Source organism: Cydia splendana, chromosome 10, assembly GCF_910591565.1.
Source record: "Cydia splendana chromosome 10, ilCydSple1.2, whole genome shotgun sequence".
In the NCBI taxonomy this organism is placed as follows: Eukaryota; Metazoa; Arthropoda; class Insecta; order Lepidoptera; family Tortricidae; genus Cydia; species Cydia splendana.
Window position 1 is genome coordinate 1,814,279 of NC_085969.1, and position 27,454 is coordinate 1,841,732.

A 27,454-nucleotide genomic window follows, 5' to 3' on the forward strand; every position below is an offset into this window, starting at 1 on the left:
GTCTTCTTTGAACATATAACGTGTAAAAGGTGACGTACATTGGCATGTTGTATCTGAAACTATCATCAAAATCAGCTTATTGACGAGTAGGTATACGGTCAAGGAGTTTTATTTCAGTACAATTCGTACCTTGTCACAGTGACAATAGTATGAGGTCCCTAGCGACTTTCATATTGATTGCTACTGTGAGAAGGTACGAATGGCACGGAAACAAAATTCTTTGAATGTACATCCCACTGCTGAGCACATGCCTTCTCTAACGAGAGTGTTTAGTGTCAACGTGTTCCCAATGCCCCTGTTTATCAAAACCTTGTAACTTGTAATACAAGTGGAAGTCCCTTTCTAGCAAAAGCTGTCAAAAAGGGACTTTCACTTGAATTACAAGTTACAAGCTTTTGATAAACAGGGCACTGGCCACTACTATACCTATACCTACTATAGTATTTATATCTTCAATACATCTGTATACGGATATGATGGTCGTTCTTGTCTACGTGACAGCGTGATAAAAAGGCATCCGTCACTTTCAATCGCGGTATGTTAAAAAGCGACGGTTATTTTGTCACGTGGATAAGGCCATCCATAATACGCCTGCTGCTCAGCCAAATATTCTGATAATCTAAGAGGGCTGTCTCAGCCGTTTTAAAGATCGCCATCTATCACCGGCCTGGGAACATTAGTCTTCATTGTCGCACGTGGTGAGACGTGAAGGATGCATTGGCTTTTGTTGATGATTAGGTACAAAAATGTTTTCTCTGATACGATACTTTTTTTTTTTTGTTAGCTTTTTATTTAAATATTTGCACCATAAGGATCTGTTTCACAATGTCCAAGCAAATCCTTCCCTGAATAAGCTACTTGCTACTTATTTGACGAATAAAGTCATCTTTGGTCTGTCACAATCTTTCGAATAACCTTAACTGGTAGATAAAAAGCTAAGTTTGCAGGAAGTTTTATCTGGCAGTTAATTAATTTGTTTATTATCTATCCAATACTTAACTCGGACTTTGTGAAACGGACCCTAAGTCTTATTTTAGGTACCGGACCGGCCTAAAGTTTAGACGAGGTATAGTATAGGCATTACAAATGTGTGCAGCTTGTATTTTCAATACAACTGCAAATTGAAACCATTTTAAAAGAGATTTTTAATTTAGCCTTAACTAACAAATAAAGAAAAATAAGGAACAAGGAAAAAATAGGGCCTATACCCACTACCCTTAGAATATGCAACAACAAGTTTATTTAAACTGAAACTAGGAAATAAATGGTTATATGTGGTTGTATCAAAAATACGTTGTATATACCTATCAAAATACATCATAGCAACGTGCCAGGCAGAATCTTGAGTTAATCCCCACTTACAACAGAAACGGCTTACGCTCGCCTCGGCGCGATTTATTTTTCAGCCGCGCCGGCGGCTCAACAGGCTGAGCCGCGAATATTAATTGGTGAATTACTTACTAAATATGTTGTGACACTTGTGACGCGGCCGAAATGCGTCTTTACTTATGATTCTTATGAATTTTGAAAGTTATTGGAAATAAAACATGAAATTCGTTTTATTGTACACACGCACATTTCCTAAGTCAATGAAGTAATTTAGATACAAGAGCGTAATAGAATTACTTACTAAATATGTTGTGACGTGGCCGAAATGCGTCTTTAACGTATGAAATTGGAAAGTTATTGGAAATAAAACATGAAATTCGTTTTATTGTACACACGCACATTTCCTAAGTCAATGAAGTAATTTAGATACAAGAGCGTAATAGAATTACTTACTAAATATGTTGTGACGCGGCCGAAATGCGTCTTTACTTATGAATTTTGAAAGTTATTGGAAATAAAACATGAAATTCGTTTTATTGTACACACGCACATTTCCTAAGTCAATGAAGTAATTTAGATACAAGAGCGTAATTCATGCATAAAAAAGTTTTCTTGCGGCAATGTATTGCGTACATATTAATTATAACTTGTAACATGCTTGTAACAGTTATGACGTTGCGTGAGTAGGTACCTAAGTGCGACATTTTGAATAATAAAAACAATGTTGTGATACATTGCATGGTGATTTTTTTAAGGAGAATACAATTCTTATTTCTTTAGTAAAACCTGTGGAAGTTTGTTCATTAATCATTAGGGTATATACTAACTACCCTGAGAATATGCGGTCATATCAAAAATACATGCTGTAGCTGTGTTAAATCACAGCTCTGATAATTTTACTAATAGGCTCTCAAGTTGTTTAAACCTTTAAATAAGCTAGTCGTATACCGCATAAACAAAATGGAAACTAACAAACTCTGTCTGGTAACAATCCCAAGAGTCATTTCTAAAAGGGGCTCCTTATTCTCCCACTTCGATACAATTTCGTCCATCAAAAGCCAAACTCGCCCATTCCGTTAACTTTTCGCCTTTCAAAGACTCCGATCGTCGACTCGGATTTATTCAGCAACTTTTGAGTTATTCCTTTAGTTGAATTATTACGAATTATATGTTGCTAACTTCACTTGAAAGGACTTAGGGAACCGCAAAGCTTTATTGAACTTTGCCGTATTTAAGTGTGCTTGCCATACTTCAGGATTTCGCCTGGATTTCAGGACTTTTGGTCCTTTATCGGGAATGCGTGGAAACTTGGCGAGTGTCAGGGGTTTTAAGAAACCTCAACGAACCACTAGAGGGCAGCTAAAAGTTTTGAGGTGGTTAGAGGAAAGAGAAGGTTGTGCTCTAGTTACAGCATATGGTTGCGAATAAAAAAATTTGAAGATACAGAGGTGATGGTGATTTTTGGAGTTATGACCGTCCAGGAAATGTAAGGATTTTAGGGTGATGTCAAGATTTTTGTCAGGATGACGTCCTACATATGGTAACCCTGTATGTAGGTAGGAACTGTCCGTACTGTTAGCTGACAATAATTAAACCTTATAAGATCCAATGTTCAGTAAAGATTGTTGCTATTATAATATTCAGGACATAATATTATAGTTTTTGATAAGCGGTTTGCGGTTTCATAAATTCACTGAATTTTGAACTAGGTATACTTATTTGTTAGCTTCTTATGCTTTTGTTTTGTTGAATACTTACTAAAATTTAAAATTAGAAGACTAAAAACTTCAATTTGTTTACTGTTGCTTGGTTTCATCGTTCAAGAAGTTCAAATATTATATTACTTAAGTTCTAACAATACGAGTATTCTGTTGTTATGATCAATACTAAAAACAAAGTAGGTACTTAGGTATCATAAAACCAGCCACAAGAACTAAGTGTGTCTGCTTTAACCAAAATAAAAACAAAGTACTTAGGTATTAAGTTTTGAATAGAGTTCTACCTACTTAAAAAGTTTACATTGTGGAACGTTTTTCAAAAGTATTTTCTGTCTGATGTACTCCATTCAAATAAGTAATTATAATTTCTAGGGTATAATATATACTAATAATAAGATTTAAACTTCCGTGCTCACATGCCTGCAATGACCGCGAACTTTTACTAACAAGATCGGCTACATCAGCCACTTGCGAGCACACCAGCGACAGCAACGGAGTTGACAGCAGTCGCCGTGGCCGAAGTCAGCCGTGGAGTTATATATTATTATTATATTAAACTTCCATCGCCTCTTTAAAGTCCTCAAAATTCTACGTAAGAAAATAGTACATTGTGCAACATGGGGCGTAAGTTGAATATTGCAAACGAGAGTAAGTTAAATCGCGACGGCTTGCCGGAGCGATTTATAGACTCGAGTTTGCAATATTATTACGCCCCGAGTTACACACAATGTTTTTCATCACACTTGCGATACAAAAATTAAGTATAAAGACAAAAAAATGATAATTACATTGGCACTAGAAACTTCATAACTCCCTAGGGAGAACGCTTTTTCTATAACTCCCGCTAAACCTGCGTGCAATTCCACATTTACTGAGCCAGTGTGATGAAAATATACAAAAATATGATATTATAGCTCTTCAGTTTGGCCGTAAAATATCCGAAGTGTGCTCCGTAAATGATTAATTGGGAAATAAATATCAAGAAATCATAAGTTTACCCATGGTATAATAATATACTCCGCCTGGTACTCCATTCCGAGATTCGCGTATGACCTAACTGACACGTGCCTACGTCATCATGCTGTTTACAGGTTCTCAAACTTTGAAATGTGGGAGAATTTTAACCAACGGTGAAAATTATTATAACGGCATTAATTTTAAGTTATTCATGTAGAAACATAGTAAAATAAAACAAATCTAATGTATTAAATTAAACTTTATTTATCTATACAAGACAAACGTTTAAAAAACTAATTCACAGTTACACATTAATTACCAAGCTTACGACGTGAAAAGTTTGGAAAACACTGCGACTGCTGACACTGAGCGAGAAGGAAATAACAATTAACACGCGTTCGACAAGGATGACGGTCAGGGCATGAAGTTATCTAGATCCGAATTGTCAAATGTGCACAGCGCTATCCTGTGTTGCCAGTAGTATAAACAGAATTACCCGAAAGTCTGAAATTTCTTTCGTGAATCGGAAGATATATTGCTAACGAGTAATTAAAAATGACGTGTTATTGTAAAATTTAAGCTAAAATACATATAAATGAAAATTATAAAATTATAAAGAAATATTTTAACTTATTAACCATAATAACCATAGGTATAATGTACCCATGATTTAGATTTAGATTTAGATTTAGATTTATTTATTTCATAATATGAAATTACAATATAAATTATTTTACACTAATCTATACGAATTTATATTATGATCGTCAAGTAGGAAAATAAGAATTGATTATAATTATACAAATGTCAAGCAATAAGTACACAATTTAAAAACCATTATAACTATTATAAGCAATCAATTAATTAACTAAAATTTTTTAACAATGTCAAATAATATAAAATGTAAAAACAATGTCAATACAGTAAGCATGGATATGTCATAATGATCGTCAAATAAAAATAAAAATGAAATATAGGTCAAAGAAAAATTAATTACATTCAGTTTATTGTGTTACATGTCATTTCCATATATTCATTTACAGAATATAATGGATTATCCAATAAAAAGAGTCTCAATTGGCGTTCAAATGTTTCGTCAGATGGTTCAGTTCGCAATTTTGCAGGTAGACGTTCATAGTACGTTGGTCCAATCACCCTCGGATTTTTGACTGAAAGTGCCATGCGACGCGGCACTGTGCGTAGTCTACCCGTGGATCGGAGCTGTTTGCCCGCAACCTCGACACGTTTGAACATTGGCAAATTATTTCTTACAAACATTAATACTTGAAATATGTAAAGTGAGTAGTGTGTCATTATACCGATTTGCTTGAATAGCTCCTTACACGAATGTCTGGCTTGGACTCCAGCTAGCAATCGAACCGCCCGTTTTTGAAGTATCAAGACTCGCTTTGAATCTGTGGAATTTCCCCATATTAACGTCCCGTAAGATATTAATGAATGAAAATGGGAAAAATACACAGCCTTCAGGGCTTTTCGTGATATAAGTGGCTGTAGTTTCTTGATGGCGAAGACAGCACTACTCAACCTATTGCATAATTGGTCAACATGACACTTCCAGCCAAGGTTCGAGTCAACCGTAAAGCCCAGGAATTTGCTCTCAGAACACAATGGCATTGGGCCGTTTGTAATACACGAAGGTACTGCAGTGCCACGAGCTGAAAAAATCATCACGTTTGACTTCGCGACATTCAAGAGCAACCCATTCGACGAAAACCACAACTGTAGCTGATCACATGCCTCACGGATTTTCTCAGCAAGCAGTTCATGGGTTTGGGCCCTCACGACTACCGTTGTGTCATCCGCGAAGAGTACTGGTATGCCGCTCGTTATTGCTGACGGAAGATCGTTAATAAATAACAGAAATAAGGTATTGCCGATCGCTGACCCTTGAGGGATGCCCAAGTTGACGTGGCCTGTGTCTGAGATTTGTGATTTTCCATTCGTGGACATTTTCACCACCTGCCTACGGTCCGACAAGAATGACGTGAACAATTTGTGTGCATAACCCTCAATTCCGTAAAGACTTAGCTTGGCTAATAGCAATTTGTGGTTTATAACGTCAAACGCCTTTGATAAGTCGCACAGTATGCCTGCCATCTTGTGCTTCTCATCAAGGCCCGTAATAATTGAGTCAATTATTTTGTGTGCTGCCATTGTAGTTGACCGTTTTTGCCTATACGCATACTGGTTATCAGTGAGCAGGTCGTGTTTTTCCATGTATGCCATCAGGCTAGAAGATAAAATGGACTCCACTATCTTTGAGATCGTGGGTACTATACTTATTGGTCGGTAGTTGTTCACGTCATCCTTCTCTCCCTTACCCTTAAACACCGGGCAGACTCTAGTATTTTTAAGCACATTTGGGTACGTACCACTTCGAAACATGGAGTTGATTAAAATCACCAAAATATCCGCAATAATCGGCCAAATACTTAAAATAATATTTAATGACATGTCATAAACATCAATTGTTGTACAGGTCTTTAACATTGATTTTATTGTATTATCCAAGAGGTCACGTGTAACTACAGGGGCTTCGAATTTTCGTAAAATAGATTTGGTTAAGTGTTTACTGACATATCGTTTGGACAGTGACTCATCGCTATTTATTACGTATTTTGTAGCAATATTAAGAAAATGCGAATTAAATTCATTTGGGATTTCTTCATGAGGTATTACGGCATTTGTATCCTGTTTTTTTAACGAAATCACTTGGGGTTTTGTTTTTAATCCTATCTCTTCGTTTACGACTTTCCAGATTTCTTTTGATGGATTTTTACTTTTCCCCAGTCTGTTTTCGATAAATGACCGCCGAGCTCTTAGTGTTTCAGATTTTATTAATTGGGAGTAGTGATCAATGCAGTCAGATATCAGCTGGTTATCAGGATATTGTCGTCGTATCTCATGAAGATCCCTGTGCTTTTGGATATATTCACACAACTTGTCAGATGCCCATGGAACGGATTTTTTCTTTTTTAGCCGCATCTGTTTAACCGGGAAATGTAAATTTATATAGAATGACAAAATATTAAATAATTTATCAAATTTGCACTCGATGTCAATAGTATTATCATATATAAAGTCAAAATTATAATTAGAAATGTCCCAAAAGAATGAATAAATTGATTCATGATTAAATAGCCGGCGTTCAATTATGTCATTTGGTTTGGTATTTTGTAGTCCTCGTTCAATAGTGAAAACAAACTGTTGCGCGTTGTGATCGCTAATGGCGGTGTCCACTGACGATACACTAAGGAGTTCGCGAGTACAATTCGTTATTCCGCAGTCAATGGATGTCGCGGAGTCAGCGGTTACGCGAGTCGGAAACGTCACAGTGTTTTCGCAGCCGTAGCTGTTAAGTACGTCATCGACCTGCTGCCTTAATCTATTGTCCGAGTTATAATCTACATTATGATCGCCAATTATAAGAAACTTTTTATTTTCGTCAGAAATTTTAGACAATAATAATTCTAAATGTTCTAAATAAATGTCAAAATTACCATTACATGTTCGATATAATACAATAATAATCAACTTATTACGAGGAATTTCAATAGCCGTAAATTCAATGTGATATTGAACGCATAGGCTATGCAGGTCGTTGCGTTTTTTATAGTGCAACCCGTCTCGGATAAATAGCGATACCCCACCATGGGCGTCGGCGCGCGTTCGACAGTAGCAGTTTGCAAGTGCATACCCACATAACTTTACGCGTTCAATCTCATTTTTACGACACCAAATTTCACTTAAACCTAGTACATCTGGTCGTGTGTTACACATTAACAGTTCTAGTAGTGATGTTTTACTGCAAACAGATCTTACATTTTGGTGAATAACAATAAATTTGTGTGCTATTTGGTAGTCAATGCGCTTTGTTGTGCCTTGGGGTTTTTTGGCTGCACCACATTGAAAAAGCGTACCTTAACACCGTCCGGCCAATTACCCGTACTCCTCGCGACCTTCACCTTATCAGCCGGCACGTCCAAGCGGAACGACGTGTAGTTACCCCGGGTGACAACCAGTTGTTGGCACATTGGTTCTGGGATCTCCATCTGTGTCTGGACGTGGTGGACGACGTCCTCAGCGGTGGTATCTTCGCTGAGGTTATAGACGTGCAGACTAACAACCCTGGGCGCCGCTGCGCGCAGGCCGCTGGTGCCCGGAGCTTGGGGCGGATTAGCAGGTGCAAGTGGCGTTGCGGGTAGCCCAGAATTAGCAGGTGCAAGTGGCGCTGCAGGTGGCACAGAATCAGCTACGCTGTTGACACCTAGAGGGCCCTTTTGACCTTGTGAGGTCTTGACTTTGGCAGCATACCGACGCGAGCGACTGCTACGCTTTTCAACGACGTCAGCGACGGGTGAAAGTTTTTTCGTAATCACGTCAGCTGTCATAGGGGCGGATGGCACAGGGCTTGAAGTCGCTGGGCTCATGGTCACAGAGCTATCAGACACGGGACTCACTGGAACAGTTGACGCCGACACCACGGTCTCTGATGCGACTGTTAGATCGTCACCCATGCATATAAAACCCTGAGGACCGGAGTCATTGAGTAGATCATACGGGACATCGTCTGGCCGTTCTGTGTTGTTGTGTGTGACAGTGCGCAGTATGTGTTGGATATATCCGTTTTGGCATGTAAGTAATTTTTGCTGATCTTGTATAATGTCATAACAGCCCTTTATCTGTTTTTTCATGTCACAGATCTCAATTTTTAAATTTGAAATAGTGTCCACCAACCTTGTAACGGCCGCCGCATTTACTGCCACTTTTGCCACATGAGGGGCCATATTTTTCCTTGTTTTATATGTAAGTTTAACGTATAACTATATGTGAATTATTTAACACTTAATTAGATTATGGAATGTATGTTTAAATAATTAAATTATTGAATATTGAGAGGAGCGTTTGAATTAGACAGGTAACCGCATGTAACATGTTATGTTGAAATAAAGTGGCAATGTTATTGTGACGTAGGCCCGTGTCACTCTGGGAATGGAAGACCATGTTTTATTAGACCATGAGTTTACCGGCTTGCTCACCCCTTACACTATAGTCTATAAGCTGGCTCTGACGTCCTGCCGTCGGCGATCAATTTCCGACCGTCGGATAAGACGACAGATTGCGATACGTGGTTAATTGCGGCCCGTCGTGACGGGACGGCAAATATTGGAGTGTCAGTCGCACGCTTGGAAAAAGGAAACGTCAGATGTCTTGTAATGTTGGGGTCGTTGGGTTCTATTAGTTTAGTGATTACAGAGGATTTCGATTTTCATTTTTTTTTGCGGTAGGTAGGCTTTTATTCTGTAAGGATACTTCCGACACATAGCCAGGAAAAGCAGCGATAATCTCGAAAAATTAGTGGTCACTGACAAAGTGGAAGGAAACAGACCTAGGGGCAGAAGCCCGATACGTTGGACTGACCAGGTCCGCACCACCCTCGACACCATATAGATAGAAGTGTATGGCGCCGAGTGGTCCGGACAAAACTATTTCGACGAGATGGTCACAACCCTCAGCATTGAGGAAACCGACGCGAAGAGGAGGAGGAGGCTATTATAGTTTAGTGATAACAGGTTTTTTTCCGGAATCAGTATTTTACATGCTTTAAATTGCGGCCCGTCGTGACGGGACGGTGAATACTTGAGCGTCAGTCGCACGCTTACTTACGTCAGATTCAGATGTCTTGTAATGTTGGGGAACTTATTAGTTACAAATTAGTTTAGTGGTAATAGGTTTTTTGTGCGGAATGAATATTTTACAAGCTTTAAATTGCATATTAAAAAAAACTAGATCAAAGTTGTTATAGATAAACAACTTTGATCTAGTTTTTTCACTGGTTTTAGTTTTTACATAAAATAATACCGACAAATACTGGATTTAAAAACACTATATATATGATTAGGTCGCTTAAAGTATTAGAAAGTAATAAAGAATTAAAGAACTATATCCAATGTCTTGGCCCATAGGGCTGCGTCTTCACTAGGAGCGAGCAAGTCTTCATGGTTACCAATAAACTTTCTCTTAGGGCAGTCGACTGTTATGTGGTGGATAGTCTGCTTTGGAGCTCCGCAGTCACACTCTGGCGAGTCTCGCCACCCGCACTTGAACATATAATCGGCACAGCGTCCATGCTCAGTTCGAATACTTCTAATACTTTAAGCGACTCGAATCTTGCCATACGATTAAATTAAAATTATGATTAGGTACACCACTATTATACTGTAATTGATCACCCTACGCAAAAACAATTTAACTATACTTAAGTAAAAAAATATTCAAATAGGACAATGAAAATCTGTATTTCAGTTACAATTTCAGCTCTTATTCACTTTATTGTGGTATGGGCGGGTCGCACGGCACACATTGGGGCCCGTGCTGCGTTTAATTTGGGGCCCGTGCTGCGTTTAATTTAAATTCTCCTCCCTAAAATTCCACTGTTCCACTTAGCATGTAATTGGTAAAGTTTGGAGTTGTTTCATAAATTCATAGAGGTCAATATAGAATTATGGATAAGTGTGGCTGGCCTTCACATAGTGCCTTTTTAGGGTTCCGTACCCAAAGGGTAAAAACGGGACCCTACTACTACTACAGACTCCTTTGTCCGTCTGTTTTTCACCAGGCTGTATCTCATGAACCGTAATAGTTGAAATTTTCACAGATAATAGGGCCATTGCGCTAGTTTTCGTCCGGCTCTAGTTTTCGTCCACTTGACGAAATGTTAATATACACCTTCATTGCAGCACAAATTTGGATCTATTGCAATCCTTAATATCTGAACAATTTATCTCTACATAAAAATTATATTTCGCAAGTAGCAAATTAAAAATGAAATGTATTATTTTATTTGCTAATCAGTCAAGTGGACGGAAACTGACACTGGACGGTAAACTGACGCAATAACCCTATTTCTGTTGTCGCTATAACAAGAAATATTAAAATAAATATTTAAGTGTGGCTCCCATATAACAAACGTGATTTTATTGCCGTTTTTTGCGTAATGGTACGGAACCCTCCATGCGCGAGTCCCAATTGGTCGGTTTTTTACATATTGATAAGTACTATTAGCTACTTGCATTTAATGGCAAAATGAATTTGCACCCCCATGCTTACCCTTGTTAACCTTGTGGAGGTTTATATTACTCACGTCATTTAGAGTGTCTAGACTACAGAAGTAATTACATTAGTTCGGGCGCTACGCATTGATATCGTATGTAATTGCTATCATATTTCAGAATATTCACTAATAGCAAAGCCTGTGGGCAAATCTGCTCCTCCACACAAGAATGTCGTAAATCTATTGGAAAGTTCATTCAATTATTAACCGTATTCCCGCGCAGCAAGTTCCATATTTAAACTGGTTTTTAACGGCTGTTACGACTGTTATATGTGGTAAGCTGGTATTGCCTACAGCTGAAACTAGTCTACCTTTCCCAAACAAACGCCCAATCACTGTCATCGATACAGGCCTAACTAACCTATTCATAAATTCTACGGAGCATGCTTCGAAATTCGTCTATCTCCATTTCTATCACTCCAATTAGGCAAGAGCGATAGAGATGAAGATAGACGATGCTTGAATTTCGATGTTCGCTATACCTATGCCACCATGACTAATAGGTCCAATATCGAACGTGTTCGATATATTTTTTTCTGAAACGAAATATGAAACCATGTTGAATATGAATACTTTTTTTTATGTGATAGTCAGCAAACGAGCAGACGACTTTAATTGGTGTTTTCGAATAAAACCTTGTTAACTAAATATTTCATTCGAATATTTTAGTAAAATAAATAATGGAATGTTTTGTTATGAATAGTTAAATAACGCATACCGCGTGTATGTTGCTCTAAGTAATTTTTTGAACCTGCTGACTATTGAGTACCTACATATAATTACTAAACAGTTCGATTTACGAAATTTATTATCACTAACATTCGATTCTTTTCCAAAAAAACTAATTTCAGAATTAAGCAGAACCATTGTTCAGGGTTTTTGAAATTCTTGGCGGTTTTCTCCAGTGAAACTAAATTGCAATATGCTTGAAAATTCAGCAGAATCTTTGCCCAAAATTTTAAACTATTTTCTGCTCAGAATGTATGTTGTCAAAGGCTTAAGTCATCAACAGCCTCAGTCAAACAGCGATATCTCAAAGGAAGTTTAGTCAGACGAACTGAAACAGAATTAATTCCGACGATTAGATACAGCAACAGCTCAGTCGGCTCTCTCTGTACGCCCGCAGCCATATTGTTTGGACAATAACCGATAAATCTCAAAGAGACAGTCGCAATACTCGCAATCCTCCGCAGCCGGTGTTCGTTTATCAAAACATTTCGGGAGATAACTTCTGGACCGTTCTTCCTATCGCTTTGCAAAAGCATCGTCACTGTTAAACCAGTAAAAGTAGAAGCTCCATTCATACATTTATCAAGGATCTCGATGTAATCTTAAACTGGATTGTTTGAAGCAAGCAACAAAACGTTGTCAATAACAGCACAGGTTTTCGCAGTCCTTAATGGTAGCGCTTTATAAAGACTTAATCTGCGTCAGATCTTTTTCTCGTGACAATGACAGATGTTTCACAAAAACCAGTGAACTTAATCCTTTACGGGACGGCGTGGAAGGGTCGTTGATACTTCAAAGGGACACTAAATATTTGCTTAAACTCGACGAGCGAGGGACTGGTCCCTTTGCCTGTTTCTATTTACGTACCTTGGCCCTGTGAATCTCTTATTTATTCATCTTGGTCCCTGTTAGATATAATTTAAACGGTCTGCGAAATAGAATAATTAGTCTGAAAGTTGGAAGATTTTAATTAAAAGTGAAAAAAATATTGTTGTCTAGTTTGTAATTCAAAAGTTAAAAATAACAGGTTATCTATTTTTAAAACAGGTAGGTAGCTGGAATTTGTAGCTAAACCTTTGAAAATAAAGTCCAATCGAGAGATATCAATCCAAATATATATTTCTTTATCAAATATGAATGCACATTTACACAAGCAGATCCTTGTCTAACACAGACAGGTCATCACGGCGCTCGGCGGTCGTTTCCCAATCCTTAGGCAACTCCACCTCCTTGTGGTATACCAGCACATCGACGAACTTCATGTTGTCAGTGAAGAATTGGGTAGGGTCGATGACGCGGTCGAACGGGAAGCCAAGCGGCATCTCATCGAAGCCGGTGCTCCAGCGGCCTGACCGACGCTCGTTCATGACATGCATGTCCACTATGGGCAAGTTGTAACCGGTGTGAACTGGTGTAACAACCACGAATAGCTGGAGTTCCATACCGCCAGTGGTACCCAAAGGCAGGAGAAGGCGATGAGGAAAGCCGGTGCGAGCCTTCCACCACCAATTCTCGTCAATCTTACAAGCGTCCTTCACGGAAGCATCCCACATAGGACGCGTCCAAGGCCTATCCTCAATCACACCCTGGAACTCGGTGGAATTGCGTACAATTGAGTTCTTTCCAGACTTCAGCTTGTATAGGAAGGTGTCGATCTCTATCATGTCCATGCGCTTGTCGTTGACGTCAGTAATGCGGCCCAAGACGTCGTATTTAGGACCAAGGAAGACCCTGACAACAGCGTCCACAGGTTTAACAGAAGACACGGCGATGGTGACCTTGAATGGGTGGTTGTTTAACCGCCTCTGCCGCGCGACGAATAAGAAATCGGACTTCTTGTTACGAACTTCAGTCTCGTTTAAGTACACTGCGTTAGTGATGTCCATGTCGTACGTATCAATAAAGGTGACCAGCTCCGTAGTGGAAACACCTTCGACCTTCACTCCAGGGAAGTTTAACTCTTCGCGCGTGTATTTCGGCAACTGCTTTTTAAAGAGCTGGAAAACTTCAAGCTTGCGTTTCAGGACCCTCCAGAAAGCAGGATCACGCAGGGAGGTCGAGTACATGTCCGTGGCTGTTGGGACGTAGGTGTGCCTGAAAATTGTTGAAACATATTTTCAATCAGTCCGATGATTAATTATGTATTGTTAAAATCGTGTGCCGTGAAAATAAAGCAATATGCTCCAAAAGGGAAGAAAAAAAGGAAAAATATTTAAAAAGTTCATAAAAGAGGCTTATTGCTTTAGGAAAAACACTTGGATTTTTGGGTCTTTACTTGTTAATGTTGTATGTAGCATAGGTGAGCAGGTTTTTGGACAAGTTGGTGAAGTAAGCGCCGCCCGGGTTCTGCAGCGTCCACAACAATCGGCCGAGGTTTTCAACATCTTGGGGTTTCCTCAATGGTACGACGGTACCATCACGCTGAAATGAGACAAAAAATTGCTTTATGCTTTTATTTCTTGATAGCTGTTTGAATTATAAATGTGGCTTCCTTTTGTCCATTGGTTGACTGTAACATTTTTAAGTGAGTACTTACCTAAAACGATACTGATGAATTACAAGTATTTAGGACATACCTGCCTGTACTATCTAAAGCTTAATACCTTCATCACACCGATATTGAACACACCGTCACCGTCATCGAAAACGATGAGGAGGTCTATATTGAAACCATCATGATGATATTAGAAAAATCATCTTAGTTAAACAAGTCTCGAGATGGGTATTTCTGATTATGATATATGTATGCATGTCATGCTTGATTTTGGCGTACGATCTTAAAGAATCGGTAGGATTTAATAAAAAATACCTACCAGTTCGTATTGTCCTTTGATGACAGCTAAGCGCAGTAGCTTCTCAAAGTCCTCGACAGCCTCCTTCGTCTTCACGGTGTATTCGTGGACGATCTTAGTGTCATTCGAACGAGCGGGCATCTCGTCCCCAGTGTGCAGACGGATCTTAGGCCAGTAGCCGGTCTTCAGAGTTTCATCCCAGCTGATGGGCTGAATATCCCTCATACCGTGCGAGAGTCGTTCGAGCCTCATGCGAGCTAGTAGCTGCTGACACGTATACATAACAACTTCGCCTCTTCGCTCCTTTTCAACGCTGTAACCCTCACCAGTGAGCCAATAAGGGTAAAGCATATGCAAGTAGAGCATATAGGTGTTCAAATCGATGTCCTCCGTGAAATAACTCAGGACGTCATCTACAGAGAGCGTATAACGAAGAGTAGTACGCGAATCGATAGAAACGACGTTCTTTTCGGTTTTAATTTTCCAGTAATCAGCGAAGGCAGTTTCCACTTGAGCATTCGTCATTTTCAGTGTGAAGGCTTTGTTGATTACGTCTGAGTTTACGAAGAAGTAGGGGTAGATCTCGTAGGGGGCGGGGAGCAAGATCCCACGGCCTTCGGGATTGTGGAACATGGAAGCCGTGAGGGCATAGACGAACATTCCAGGGTTGATGCGTTCGCGGAGCCAGCAAGCGACGTTGAGAAACACGTCCCAGTCTTTGGCGTAGTAGAAGAGATGGAAGACTTTAATGGCTTCTTGGACGTGTTTGGAGTTGGATTCTACGAAGACCTCAGCGCGCGGCAGCATGCCAGATTGGTAAACTTCCAGGAAAGCATCCACTACGTCTGATTTCTGAAAATATTGAGATTATAAGCTTGAAATTTATAATTTGTTTAGTCGTAATAATAAAAGCCACGAAGTTGAGTGGTCCGTGTAGTAATACCAGCTCTGTCCTAGTTGCTTGACCCAAAATCAACATATTACCTATCAATAATATCTCCGATCAGAAACATCATAGAAGGGATAATAAATGGAAGTAGAGGGAGGGGAAGACCAAGAAAAAGTTATATGAGCCAAGTAAAGGAGCATGTAGGGGCCGTGTCGTACCAGGGCAATAAAGGGCTGGTTTTGGACCGACCAAAGTGGGCACACAACTTCATCACGCTGCACCGACAAGAGCCCAGCTCTTAAATTGAATGATGATGATCTCCGATCAATTTGGTTCGACTTTTGACGCTGATAGTAATAACCGCTTTGCATGAAGCATTTACAAATGAACATGTATACAAAGTATTTTGGCAGATGAGTTCCATAGAACTGTTACTAGGAGAAACATAATTCTGGAACGCTACTCTTCACTCACCAAGAAGACCTGCTGGTTCTGCTCCAGCTTCCAGGTGTTGGCGACGCTCCTGACGTCCTCGAACACCGACGGCTGCAGGATGTGGTCCAGCAGCCGCAGCATCACCTGCTGCCTCATCTCCATGCTCGCTGATTCTGGAATTAACAATTCTTTATTACAGTTGAGCTGAAGCGAGGCCAGAAGGGTCGCTGAAGATAGGAAGGCTCGCGCCAGAGCTTGTGAAGGCCCTTTGCACCTCTGGAGTACCATAGGCCAACAACAACATTACAGACAAGGTTGAAACGTGTTCATCAAAACCTCTTTCTTGTTATATAGCAAAAAAGCTGCAAAATTTTCTTTGCTGGTAGGGTACGGTGTTAATGTTCAATACATATTTAGTGTTCAATATGCACTTTAAAACACAAAAAAGTTTACGAGAAAACAAAGCGCAGCAAAATCAGATCAAATGTTTAACCGGTTATTCCAATCAGAATACGTCTTAACAATACAAAATAGTTTTTTACCATCGAGCCTAATAAATTATCTTTATTTTAATGGCATCAAGGTAAACTTTAATTTTTTTCTTGCATTGGAGAAATTGAAAACTCGATTTTTAATTAAAGCGTTCAGCGTTACTTATTTATTTCTATTAACTTAAAAAATATTAAATTAATTAGCGAGTTTGAATTTACAAACATTGAAGCAACAAGAGCAGGTATGTTTTCTAAAATATTAATTTAAAAAAACTTACGCAGCTTATCTTTTCCAATGACGAAGCTCATGGTTCTACGGCCACTGACTGAACAACTAGATTCGACTGCACAATCACTAGTCTTTTAACTGCTTGCATTCGGCCATCTTTGTTTCACTAGTAGATACTTTTAAAACAGCTGATTTTCTTGTGATATACTTCTTTGAAATTGTACCTTAAGATTGTATACACAAAGTTCACTTTCGAACAAATTAATATAAACAAATAAGTTCTCTTTAAGTAGAATCTTGGGCGCTATCTCAAAAACATGCGTTGTTTTCGTCGAAAGTTGTGTAAACAAAAATATTGCTCTTGGATCAGTGATAACCGCTGTGTTAAGTGAAAATATAATTTTAATTAGATGATTAAAAAACTATGCTTTTTAAAATATACACCTTATTGTATTGTAATACGGTTGTAAATAGTTTTCGATATCTAAAAAGGCTCCGGACTATGCCCTTCAATATTTTTCAATGAAGTATGACATTGGAGTGAAATGGGTCAATCAGGTCACTTTAAATGAAGGATTCTAGAGATTTCTTTTGTTTTTGTTCGTAAATTTAAGAGTTCAGACTCTTCTCGGTGTAGCTCTCTCCATTTGACTCTATCCAGACTAGAGCCGCCTCCTTGATTTCCTTATACGACATAGCTACCTTTTCTTTTATTTGTGTTATGTAGCTTATCCTCGGCCTTCCCCTTCCTCTCTTGCCTGCAATCTTTCCTTCTATTATGTTATTGTAAAGTAACTTTGTTTTTGTAAAGTTTAATATTTAATATTATAGGCAATAATATTTCTAGACAAGACAAAACACAACATACCTAAACAATAAACATGTCAGCAAGGTGCTGAAAGTAGAGTCGGGCCAATGTTGAAGTGTGGCAATGTCATCCATAATGTCGAATTTATATGAAAATACGAATATGACGTTTATAATGACCATGACACTACCTCACTGTGTTGAACAGAACACTCATCATCATCATATATTTAAGAGTATGACTCTTGTCGGTCGAGCAATTTCCATGTTTGGCGGTCCTCTGCCTTCTCTTTGACAGCCTGATACGACACGACGTTGATCTTTTCGTTTATTTGATCCATGTACGCTCTCCTTGGTCTTCCCTTCTTCCTGTTTGCTTCAACTATGCTTGCTATGATGTTTTTAATAAATTCGTCGTGTCGTATCAGGTGCCCAAGCATCTTTCCTCTTCTATTATCTATAGTTCTTAACAAACTCCTCCTCTCTCCTACTATGCGTAAAACATCTTCGTTGGTTTTCTTTTAACACAACACAACACTACCTACCTATTATAGGTAGTGTTGTGAATTACGCTCATGTCGAGGCTTAAAGACTCGAAGGCGGCAAAGACGATTTCTTACATCCATACGCGTAAAATAAATAAATACAATTCTCAAATATAGTCGAATCTTCAAGACTTGAGGGCTCGTGTCTCTAAGCTTAAAAATAAGCGTTATGGTGACATTCCATGTCTAACTGCAGCTGCAATAATGTCAATTTTACTATGGAAATTGACAATGACAGCGACGCGTTCAGTACCGGTAGTGCAGCTGCGGTTAGAAATGGAATGTCACCATTATTCACAACACTGATTATAGGTAGTAGATAACTACAATAACGTTAGACTTTTTAGAAAATTTATAAAAATTACCCAATGTTTTTAAATCAACATTTGTTACGTTTAATTTTGAAGTATTTTCCTTTGTATTTTTTATAAATTCATTTTATAGAGAATAGATAAGCTAAGGATAATATAGACGGATATAAAACTTAAAACGTTGTATTTCACATTATTTTTTAAAGTTGGTTAAGTAAGGTGGTGGTACTGGTGCTCGACGCGGTCCCAGTATATGTCATCTTGAAACTTAACACATTCAATACCACTAAGTGCTACGGGTTACGCTCGTAGCGCGTAGCCACGGTTTCGTCGTATGTAGCGCGTAGTCGCTACGAACAGTGTACCCGACAGTCGGGTTCTTGGTGTTGAATGTGTTAAGTCATTGTCAATACAGGTGACAGCAGGATGTCATCTATTGGGCATTAGCATGTCGAGCACTAGTACCACCACCTTAAGTATTTTTTGTTTATTTTGGAGATGAATTATCACCTGTTAACATTGTAGAGGTTATCTTATTATTATTATATTCGAAATGTTTTAATTAGATAAGTAAAATACTCACTTATCAATTTCTTAATACTTACCTAATGTTTTTGGATCCTGTTTAATACCAATAACATAAACAGGGTTTAATTTTGAATAAAGTAGAAAATCAGTGATACTGAATCATGTATCTACATCAGTGGTGGGCAAAGTACGGCCCGCGGGCCATCTCGGCCCGCGAATGGATTTTATCCGGCCCGCCGCCGGTCCTATGAAATAATTAGTATATGGCATTGGCCCACGATTATCGCAAATCAAAATAAATTTGGCTACAATCTGGCCCTCCACTTAAATATCCTAAACTTTCTGGCCCGCCATGAAGAAAGTTTGCCCACCACTGATCTACATCATATCGTACGTAGGTGTTTCGGGGTTAGATGCATAGTAAAAGTTGTTCAGTGTGACCTACACATTCACCCCTATGGTCACATATTACAAAATCATCTTTTATAATGCATGTGCATCTTTTATAAACATAATAAAATGGGTTGTACTTATGTTTTGCTCTCTCACTCACTTGCGTTTTTTCCCGATTGCGTGCCGTGTGGGCCAGACCAAGTGACTATCGACACTATCGTTTCTAGAAAACGCCAAATGTAACTTAACGACCTACCTCAAAGTGGTCACGTACCATCACGCTCCGCGATTGTTGCGCCATTTAGGGTCCTAGCTAAATTGGTTGTTCAATACTTACGCTATAGAATTTCCAATTTAGCAAGCAATAAATGGCATAATATCCGCGTGTGGTGACTGTACATTAATTGTAGGACCTGTGCCCTGTTTATCAAAATGTAACTTGCAATACAAGTGGAAGTCCCTTTTTGACAGCTCTTGTTAGAAAGGGACTTCCACTTGTATTACAAGTTACAAACGCTTGATAAACAGGGCACTGGTGCCTATTTCACCCTCTTAACTATTGTCACCTGACAATGTCAATTCCTTGAACTAGGGCAGAGAGGTTCACCACGTAGATGGTGCAGTACCTATGTTATATATTTGTGATCTACTCACAAATACTTTCATTTGGTACCCCACATGGTATGTTTAAAAGAAAATAAATAAAAAGTTTGTACTGCCGACTTTATGACGTCACAGCAACTACCCCCACCACTTTCGCGCTTGTCATCTCATATGTTCAAGGCATTACACTGAATGCATCGATACCATATTCACCCATATCTGAGACGACATGAGCGAAAAGTAACCTAAAGTCTGTTCGGTCGGCCTTCGATATAGTATAACTGGAAAACATCCATTACTATAAACATAAATGTTCTTTATTACCAGGATTCGAACCCGGGACGTCCTCCTTCGTAGGCAGGTTTACTACCGACTAGGTTAATCTAATTGTCAGCGAACAGTTAAAAGAAACTGTGGCGTTAACAAGTAGGCCGTGTTACCAGTTCAGATATAGTGCATAATTGTTTTCCATAGAATTTTCCCGGAAACGTTCGTATTTGTCATGTTACTTCAGTCAACCTCAGTACTTTTTGTACCGAGACTGACTGAAATAGCAAGACACGTTCGTACGTTTCCGTGAAAATACGATGGAAAATAATTAGCCACTACATATGTACGGCAGTTTGTTGAAGTAGGTCAATCTCAAGCCCGAATTCACTTGCATTGTCAGACTCTTTGTAGTGGTAGCGCTTTGCTGCTGGAGCTCTGGTAGGGTTATCGACTCTAATTTTTATATCATTGACTAGCTTTTGCCACTTACTAAGCATCCTTAAATAAAGTCACTAGATATTTCACCCCTGAGCGTCAAAAAATAGTCTTCATAAACTGAAATAAATGTCATATATGTACTTACGAAAGAAAAAGTGACCAAGGCCTTCAGTGTCTGAGGCTCTAATCGAACCAGCGTCCTCTGTTTGCAACAGATGACGGCATGGGTAAATTTTTCCCTCCTTTAAGCAATTTCTTAAGGGCATATGGCGCCCTCTACTTAAAATTGAAATTGGATATATGATAGAAAAATTGGACCCATGCTGCTGTGACCCGAGTGGCCGAGCGGTCTAAACTGGTCAAAATAGTAGACATTGCCACAAAGGACTTATGTGCCAGTAGATAGACCCTATTGCCACATAAGTCCTTTATGGCAATCAAGATCATTGTGAGTTCGCTGTGATAATGACTCAACGAAGAAAGTATTCTTTATTTTTAATTTTTTAAGCTTATGAAGCTTCTAGATAATCGCAAGGTATACCTAATGACAGTGCTACTAGTACTAGTATTTATTATTGAGAGCCTGTTGTGTCCCACTGCTGGGCAAAGGCCTCCTCCCGTTTTTTCCATTCTTCCCGGTTTTGAGCAGTCTTCGGCCATTCTTAAAAAAAAAAAGTACTGAGTACTAGTATTTAGTAGGGATAAATGTTGTGTCGTTGCCAGCCCTAATAGCGAGTGACAAAGGCGCAGCCTCTATCGCATTACGCGTGAATTGCACTCTTTGTAATGGGACTATCTTTGAGCTCTGCGCGGATACTTTTTTACAAGTTGGGGTTTTTTTGTGTAGATTCTAAACGTAGTTTCGTGTTTAAGGGCATTTTCACTTGAAAGTGTACCATTTACTTTTTTTCGAAATTCCATCAACTTTTGGGTTATTTCTACTCAGAATCACGAGGACTATCGATTTAAAAAGAAAAAGAGTGTCCCAAAAAAAATTACAGTTTTGAAACGCATTTTCACATACATTTTGTATGGACCGTTACAAAACTGACACCCAAATTTTGTATGAAAAACTGGGGACACTTTTTTCTTTGTCTCATTCGATAGTACTCGTGATTCTGAGTCTAAATAACCCTAAACAAAATCCTTTTTGATCAAAATTTTATCGCAGACTCTTTCAACAGGCAACTAATATATTCAAGGAGACACTTCTAATAAACCCAAACACAATGAGGTTGCATTGTTTTGTCACAGAGTTCCTATGGCTAACTCCTCTGTGTCCATCATCAGATCAGCTCGATGGTACCATAATATTGCAATGTCACCCAACTTACACGTCTATTAAATTTCAACTCAATCGAATAATGGGAAAAGTGGCTCTGATTTAGTTTGCAAGATTTGACCCGATATACAACAAACAAGTTAAATAGAAGCTTCTATATAAAGTGATAGGTACACGAAAAACCGTTTCATGTTGTGTACGGTTAAGTGTTAAAATATGGATGCATACAACTTACTCAAAAATATGTCTCATAGTTCTTAATTCGCTGACGTAAGAGCTATGGGACATATTTTTGAGTAGGTATGATGAGTGCACCCATATTTTTACACTTGACTGTACAACTTCTTCTGGAAACTCTAAATGATTTCACACGTAAATAAGTACTTTTACAAAAATCTGTATTTCATAATTTGCTCTAAGCTCAGCTTTAAGTGCTTATTTATTTTAAACTTTATTGCACAAGAACAAGTAAAGAGTACAAAAGGCGGACTTAATGCCTTGAAGCATTCTCTACCAGTCTCTGCTTAGAGTTTTTCGAAACATTTTCAATTGGTTAGATAATTTATTTATTTATTACATGAAAGCCGAAATCACATACAAATTAAATTATATTTTTAAATTTCATAAGAACCCATGACCATTTAGTTTTATTTATACGGCTACAATGTTGATTTATTTATTTAAAAAGATGTTGTATGCAGCATTGTATGAAACTAGTTGTTTGAAACTTTATATTTAGGTATACCTTTCACAAGTTTCACATAAGTTAATTTAAAGTAATATAGGATTGTACTGCCAGTCACAAAAACAAAAAAATATTGCTCAAGGCATTTTATTACATTCACATTACTTAAAATTAAATAGAGGGTTAAATATAAATTTACATTCGCATCATCTTGTCGATGCTCATTAGCATCACGTCCTTGTAGCTTCTGTGCATCAGCATGTCCTTGTCCAGGATGGTGAGGTCGTCGCGGCGCATCACCATGTTGGACATGTCCACGTCCTTGTTCACGTTGGCGAGGTCCATGTCCTTGCGGAACACAAGGATGTCCGTGAACAGCATGTTGGGAGTGAAGAAGCGGGTGTAGTCGATCTCGCGGTCGAACGGGAAGCCGAGAGGCATCGTGTCAACGCAAGTCGTCCAGAAGCAGGTGCGGCGCTCCTTCATGATGGTCATGTCGACGGTGGGGATCGTCAGGCCGGTGCGCACGGGCGTCACGATCACGAACATCTGCAGCTCCAGACCGCCCTTATAACCGAGAGGCAGCAACAGGCGAGACGGGAAACCACGACGAGTCTTATGCCACCAGCTGTCTACCGTCACGCGGTCGCGCACGTCCACACCGACGTTCGTGTCCAAACCAAGATCCTTATCCATTATAAGACGGGTCATCGGCCTGTCCTCGATCACGCCGTGCATCTCGATTGATTTGCGGACGATAGTGTTCTTGCCGGTATCCAGTTTGTATAGGAAGCTGTCGATCTCGATCATGTCGAGGCGTTTCGTGTTGACGTCGAGGAGACGCCCCATGCAGTCGTATTTGGGACCGATGAAGATGCGGACGATGCAGTCGGCGGCCTTGTCGGAGACGACGTCGACGGTGACCTTGAAGGGGCGGTTGTTGAGACGGCGCTGGCGGGCGATCATGATCATATCCATGTTCTTCTTCTTCATCTCGCTGTCATCGAGGTACATGGCGTTGTTGATGTCGATGTCGTATTCGTCCATGAAGGTGACGAGTTTGTCGGTGCTGATGCTCTCGACCTTGACTCCGGGGTAGGTGAGCTCCTCGCGGGTGTATTTAGGCAGGATGGCCTTGAAGAGATGTCCCATCTCGTGGACGCGCTTCATCAGGCGCCAGTACAGCGGGTCGCGAAGGCAGGTCGTGTACATGTCAATGGCGGTAGGGACGTAGGTTTCCCTGCAAAAAGACATATGAAGTGTGAATAATGTACCTTGATTTTCAGATTTTAGGAAAATAGTTAATTTTCATTTGGCTACAATATTCAGCCTACAAATATTGCGAAATACGGTTTCTGTTGTTTCTGTTAGGTTTCATCGGGATTATTTGTCTCAATAAGTACTTACTTGTCAACGTTGTACAGGCTGTAGGTGAACATCTTCTTGAGCAGGTTGGTGATGTGGATGACCTTGGCGTCGTCGTTGAGCATGCCCATGCCGCCGACCAGCAGACGCGCCAGGTACTCGTAGTCTTCGGCCTTCTTCAGGGTGATCACGGTTCCGTCGCGCTAAGAGACATATTTTAAGTTGTTATTATTATTCTTGTTAAATTTTACAAGACAAGAGAAATTTACCCCAATCAGAAAATTGTTTTACGAGTATTCCTTTAGTAGCTCTGTTCAAAGGTGAAATGATTAATTCAAGAATACAAAATAAACTTACGCGTTCCATTTTACCGGTGAGGATAGCTTGACGGATGATCTTTTCAACATCATCGCAGACCAGTTTCACCTTCAGATTGTCATCGTTGAGCAGCATGACGTTGCCGACGCGGGCGGGCATGTCATAGCCGTTGTGCAGGCGGAGCTTGGGCCAGTAGCCTCCCTTGATCTTCTCGTCCCATTTGATCATCTTGATGTCGCACATGCCGTGGCTCAGGCGCTCAAGTCTGTATCTAGCGAGCAGTTGCTGCCCGGCGTACATCATGACCTCACCGCGGCGCTCCTTGTGCAGACCGTACACTTCATTGTCCATCCAGTAGGGGTAGTTCATGTGCAAGTAGTAGTAGTAGGTGTTTAGATCTACATCCTCAGTGAAGTAGGTGATCTTGTCCTCCTTACCCATGACAGTGCGCAGACCTTTACGGGCGTCGATGAGACAGATGTTCTTGTCCTTGACGATTTTGATCCCCCAGTAGTTCATTAAGACATTGTCGATGTTGAGTTTGCTCATCTTCAGAACGAGGGCCTTTTGGATGACGTCGGTATCGACGAAGAAGTAGGGGTAGATTTCGTAGGGGGCAGGGAGGACGATGCCGCGGCAGTCGACGCGGTGGAAGACGGCAGCGGTGAGGGCGTAGGTGAACATGCCTCCGTTTATACGCTCGCGGAGCCAACAACAAGTCTTGATGAAGACGTCAAAGTCCTTGGCGAAGTAGAGGATGCGGAACACCCTGATGGCCTGTTTGATGTGCTTCTCGTTGGTGTGGACGAACACCTCGCCGCGGGGCAGCAAACCCAGCTTGAAAGTTTCGACGAACTTCTTGACGACGTCGGTTTTCTGCAACGGAAATACAAGTCACTTTAGAAACTACTAAACTAGCTCTTACTATTAGAGGACTTGTATGCGTTGTGGGGAGTTAAATATTATACGATATTATGTTTCATTCAATTATGTGTCAATAATTTGCACGTACTCGTCGAAACACAAATACCTACGGTGCCATTATATCAAGCTCTATAAGCTAATTCTGAATTTAGGTAGATGATTCAATAACAGTTTTAAATGATTCACGGTTAGTTTCACTAGACTTATGCTGGATTTTTCCGGGAGCTCGAAAACAATACAAAAGGTAATCACGCTCTATATCCCGGTCGATATAAGTCTAGTATGTAGATTATTCGCCGTATATCGTATTATAAGTTTATTTCAACATAAGAAAACACAATTTTCAGAAGACTAATTAAAAGGTTTCAAAATGCGTTAACATTAAAAGAAACTACCTATAGGATATGGAGTAATCCTTTATCTCCTTATTCTTATAAATTAGCACGCCTCTTTTCATGAAAACAGTTTTCTATCTATTATTTTTGCGTTTACAAATAACGACTTAACAATATTAAATCGCTGCAAAACCGAAGCAAAGGTCCCCAAGTACCCAAGGCCGGTTCCCCCACATAGTATTTATGTCGACGCGGAAACGCCAAAATCCGATAGGAAAAAGTTTTATGTCCGCGCCATAAGAGCGAAAAAGTTGTCGTTCGGCTCTTTTCCAGCTTTCAGCTTTTTCGCTCTTATTGCGCGGACATAACGATTTTTCCTATCAGATTTTGCCGAATACGCGTAGATATATCTGGGAAGACCCAAGCCTGAGTCCTCACCAGGTATTTGTCCATGTTGTCCTCAATCGACCACTCGCGGGCGACGGTGCGGATGTCCTCGTACATCGTGGGCTGCAGGATGTGACGCAGCAGTTTCAGGATGCACATCTCCCGGACTTTGACGTCCACATTCACTGTAAAATGATGGAGATTAGAGTTATCCTGCTTGATATTTTATAAGTAAGAAGACGTATGCAGACGGGGCACACAGCCGCACTTCGTAAAAGGATTCATAAAAAAATATCACCTGACTTATATCAAAAGTTCAAAACATTCGTTACAAAGCATTGGTGCTCTTAAGCTTTGGTATCAAAAACTTGTGTATTTATTAAGGGATAAAGGCTAAATACTTCTGGACTAAGTAACATGCATATTTAATTACTCGTTCAGCTCAAAAACACACTTAAAATTTAAACCATAACATTTATAAATTCATTTCAACTGTTACGCTTGTAACTTTATTAATATTTCAAGGCTCTACGAGATTATTATTTTGGTGTTACACAAGAGAAAAAAGAGCTTTTTTAAGGAGACATAATTTGTTTGTTTAAAAAAGATACCTAACTGAAATATAAATTACTTATTAATCGCCAATGCATTCAATCAAGTTTCAACATTAAGATTAATAACACAATTTTAAATAAATAAATATTTATTTCTGTACTTCATAAGGTATACAATTATACAAAAAAATACTTAAATGTATTTAAAATTAATTAAAAATCTACAAAGCTAATATTAATCAAGATCTTTTAAAGACGTCAAAAACGGAAAACTTATATATCTTGGTAATTAATCAAAGTCTTTTTTTCAAAGGGATATCATGAAATTACTACATCCTTCCACCTTCCACCCATCTTATTAATATAACGAGCAGAAATGTAGCGATGCACACGGTGACTTTCATGCAATTTTCGTAACAAATTGTAATTTAAAAGAATTAAATATAAAACTCACCGAGGGTGTCCTTTCCGATGGTGATGGTGTCCAACTTATCAGTAGGGACGACCGAGGCCGCCGCGGCGGCGACGATAGCCGCAAATATCAGTACCCTCATGGTTGCTGCTCGACGACTGTGCTTCTGCCTTGCCGCTACCCCCTTTTATACTCGTAGACTCGTCTTATCATCAGGTGAGGTGGAGAAAACAAACTTAAAAGTGATAACTGTATACCTTATCTCGTTGATTATAAAGGTTATTTTGCGAGTATGTGATTTATCAATGCATTGGAACTGATTGCTACTGGTTCAGTTGAGTTTGATAATCAGAAAGTGCATAGCACTTAGTGGGCAAATTTACTGTAGGAACGGTCTACAAAGCGCATGTGTTTGAGGTAGAGCTTACAATGGAAACAGGTATACTATTATGTAGAATGTCCAGTTAGTTCTACCCAATTACCATCTAGTTTAAACTAGTTAAAAGTAGGACTAGTTGCATTGCGAATGACATAAATATTTAGGCGAAATAATCGACATTGATGTTGTTTAAATTTTTTTTATTGTCGTAATA

At 39.4% G+C, this 27,454-nt stretch overlaps 3 protein-coding genes across 3 annotated transcripts in view; 1 reads left to right on the forward strand and 2 right to left on the reverse strand.

The window, feature by feature from the left end:
* The window catches only part of LOC134794115 (syntaxin-binding protein 5-like), a 346,598-nt gene that overhangs the window by 271,239 nt on the left and 47,905 nt on the right, over positions 1 to 27,454 (forward strand). The window lies entirely within an intron of this gene.
* Positions 12,964 to 16,819, reverse strand: LOC134794112 (basic juvenile hormone-suppressible protein 1-like). Its single transcript, XM_063765819.1, has 5 exons — positions 16,754 to 16,819; positions 16,024 to 16,157; positions 14,682 to 15,512; positions 14,144 to 14,289; positions 12,964 to 13,962 (listed from the first exon to the last, which is right to left on the reverse strand). Exons 1-5 carry the CDS (start codon positions 16,782 to 16,784, stop codon positions 13,014 to 13,016), a joined length of 2,091 nt encoding a protein of 696 aa, XP_063621889.1. The 5' UTR covers positions 16,785 to 16,819; the 3' UTR covers positions 12,964 to 13,013.
* On the reverse strand, positions 22,698 to 27,036 carry LOC134794113 (basic juvenile hormone-suppressible protein 1-like). The gene is made up of 5 exons (XM_063765820.1): positions 26,904 to 27,036; positions 25,947 to 26,080; positions 24,289 to 25,125; positions 23,974 to 24,134; positions 22,698 to 23,806 (listed from the first exon to the last, which is right to left on the reverse strand). The coding sequence occupies exons 1-5, from the start codon at positions 27,001 to 27,003 to the stop codon at positions 22,762 to 22,764; spliced, it is 2,277 nt and encodes a 758-aa protein (XP_063621890.1). The 5' UTR covers positions 27,004 to 27,036; the 3' UTR covers positions 22,698 to 22,761.

Coding starts and splice junctions, on each gene's coding strand:
- LOC134794113 (XM_063765820.1), bottom strand. CDS start 27,003: ATGAGGGTACTGATATTTGCGGCTATCGTCGCCGCCGCGGCGGCCTCG. Junction 26,081..26,903: donor CATCGGAAAGGACACCCTCG/GTGAGTTTTATA, acceptor ATCATTTTACAG/TGAATGTGGACGTCAAAGTC. Junction 25,126..25,946: donor ACAACATGGACAAATACCTG/GTGAGGACTCAG, acceptor TTTCCGTTGCAG/AAAACCGACGTCGTCAAGAA.
- LOC134794112 (XM_063765819.1), bottom strand. CDS start 16,784: ATGAGCTTCGTCATTGGAAAAGATAAGCTGC. Junction 16,158..16,753: donor CATTGGAAAAGATAAGCTGC/GTAAGTTTTTTT, acceptor TGTTAATTCCAG/AATCAGCGAGCATGGAGATG. Junction 14,290..14,681: donor TCAAAGGACAATACGAACTG/GTAGGTATTTTT, acceptor GTCTCATTTCAG/CGTGATGGTACCGTCGTACC.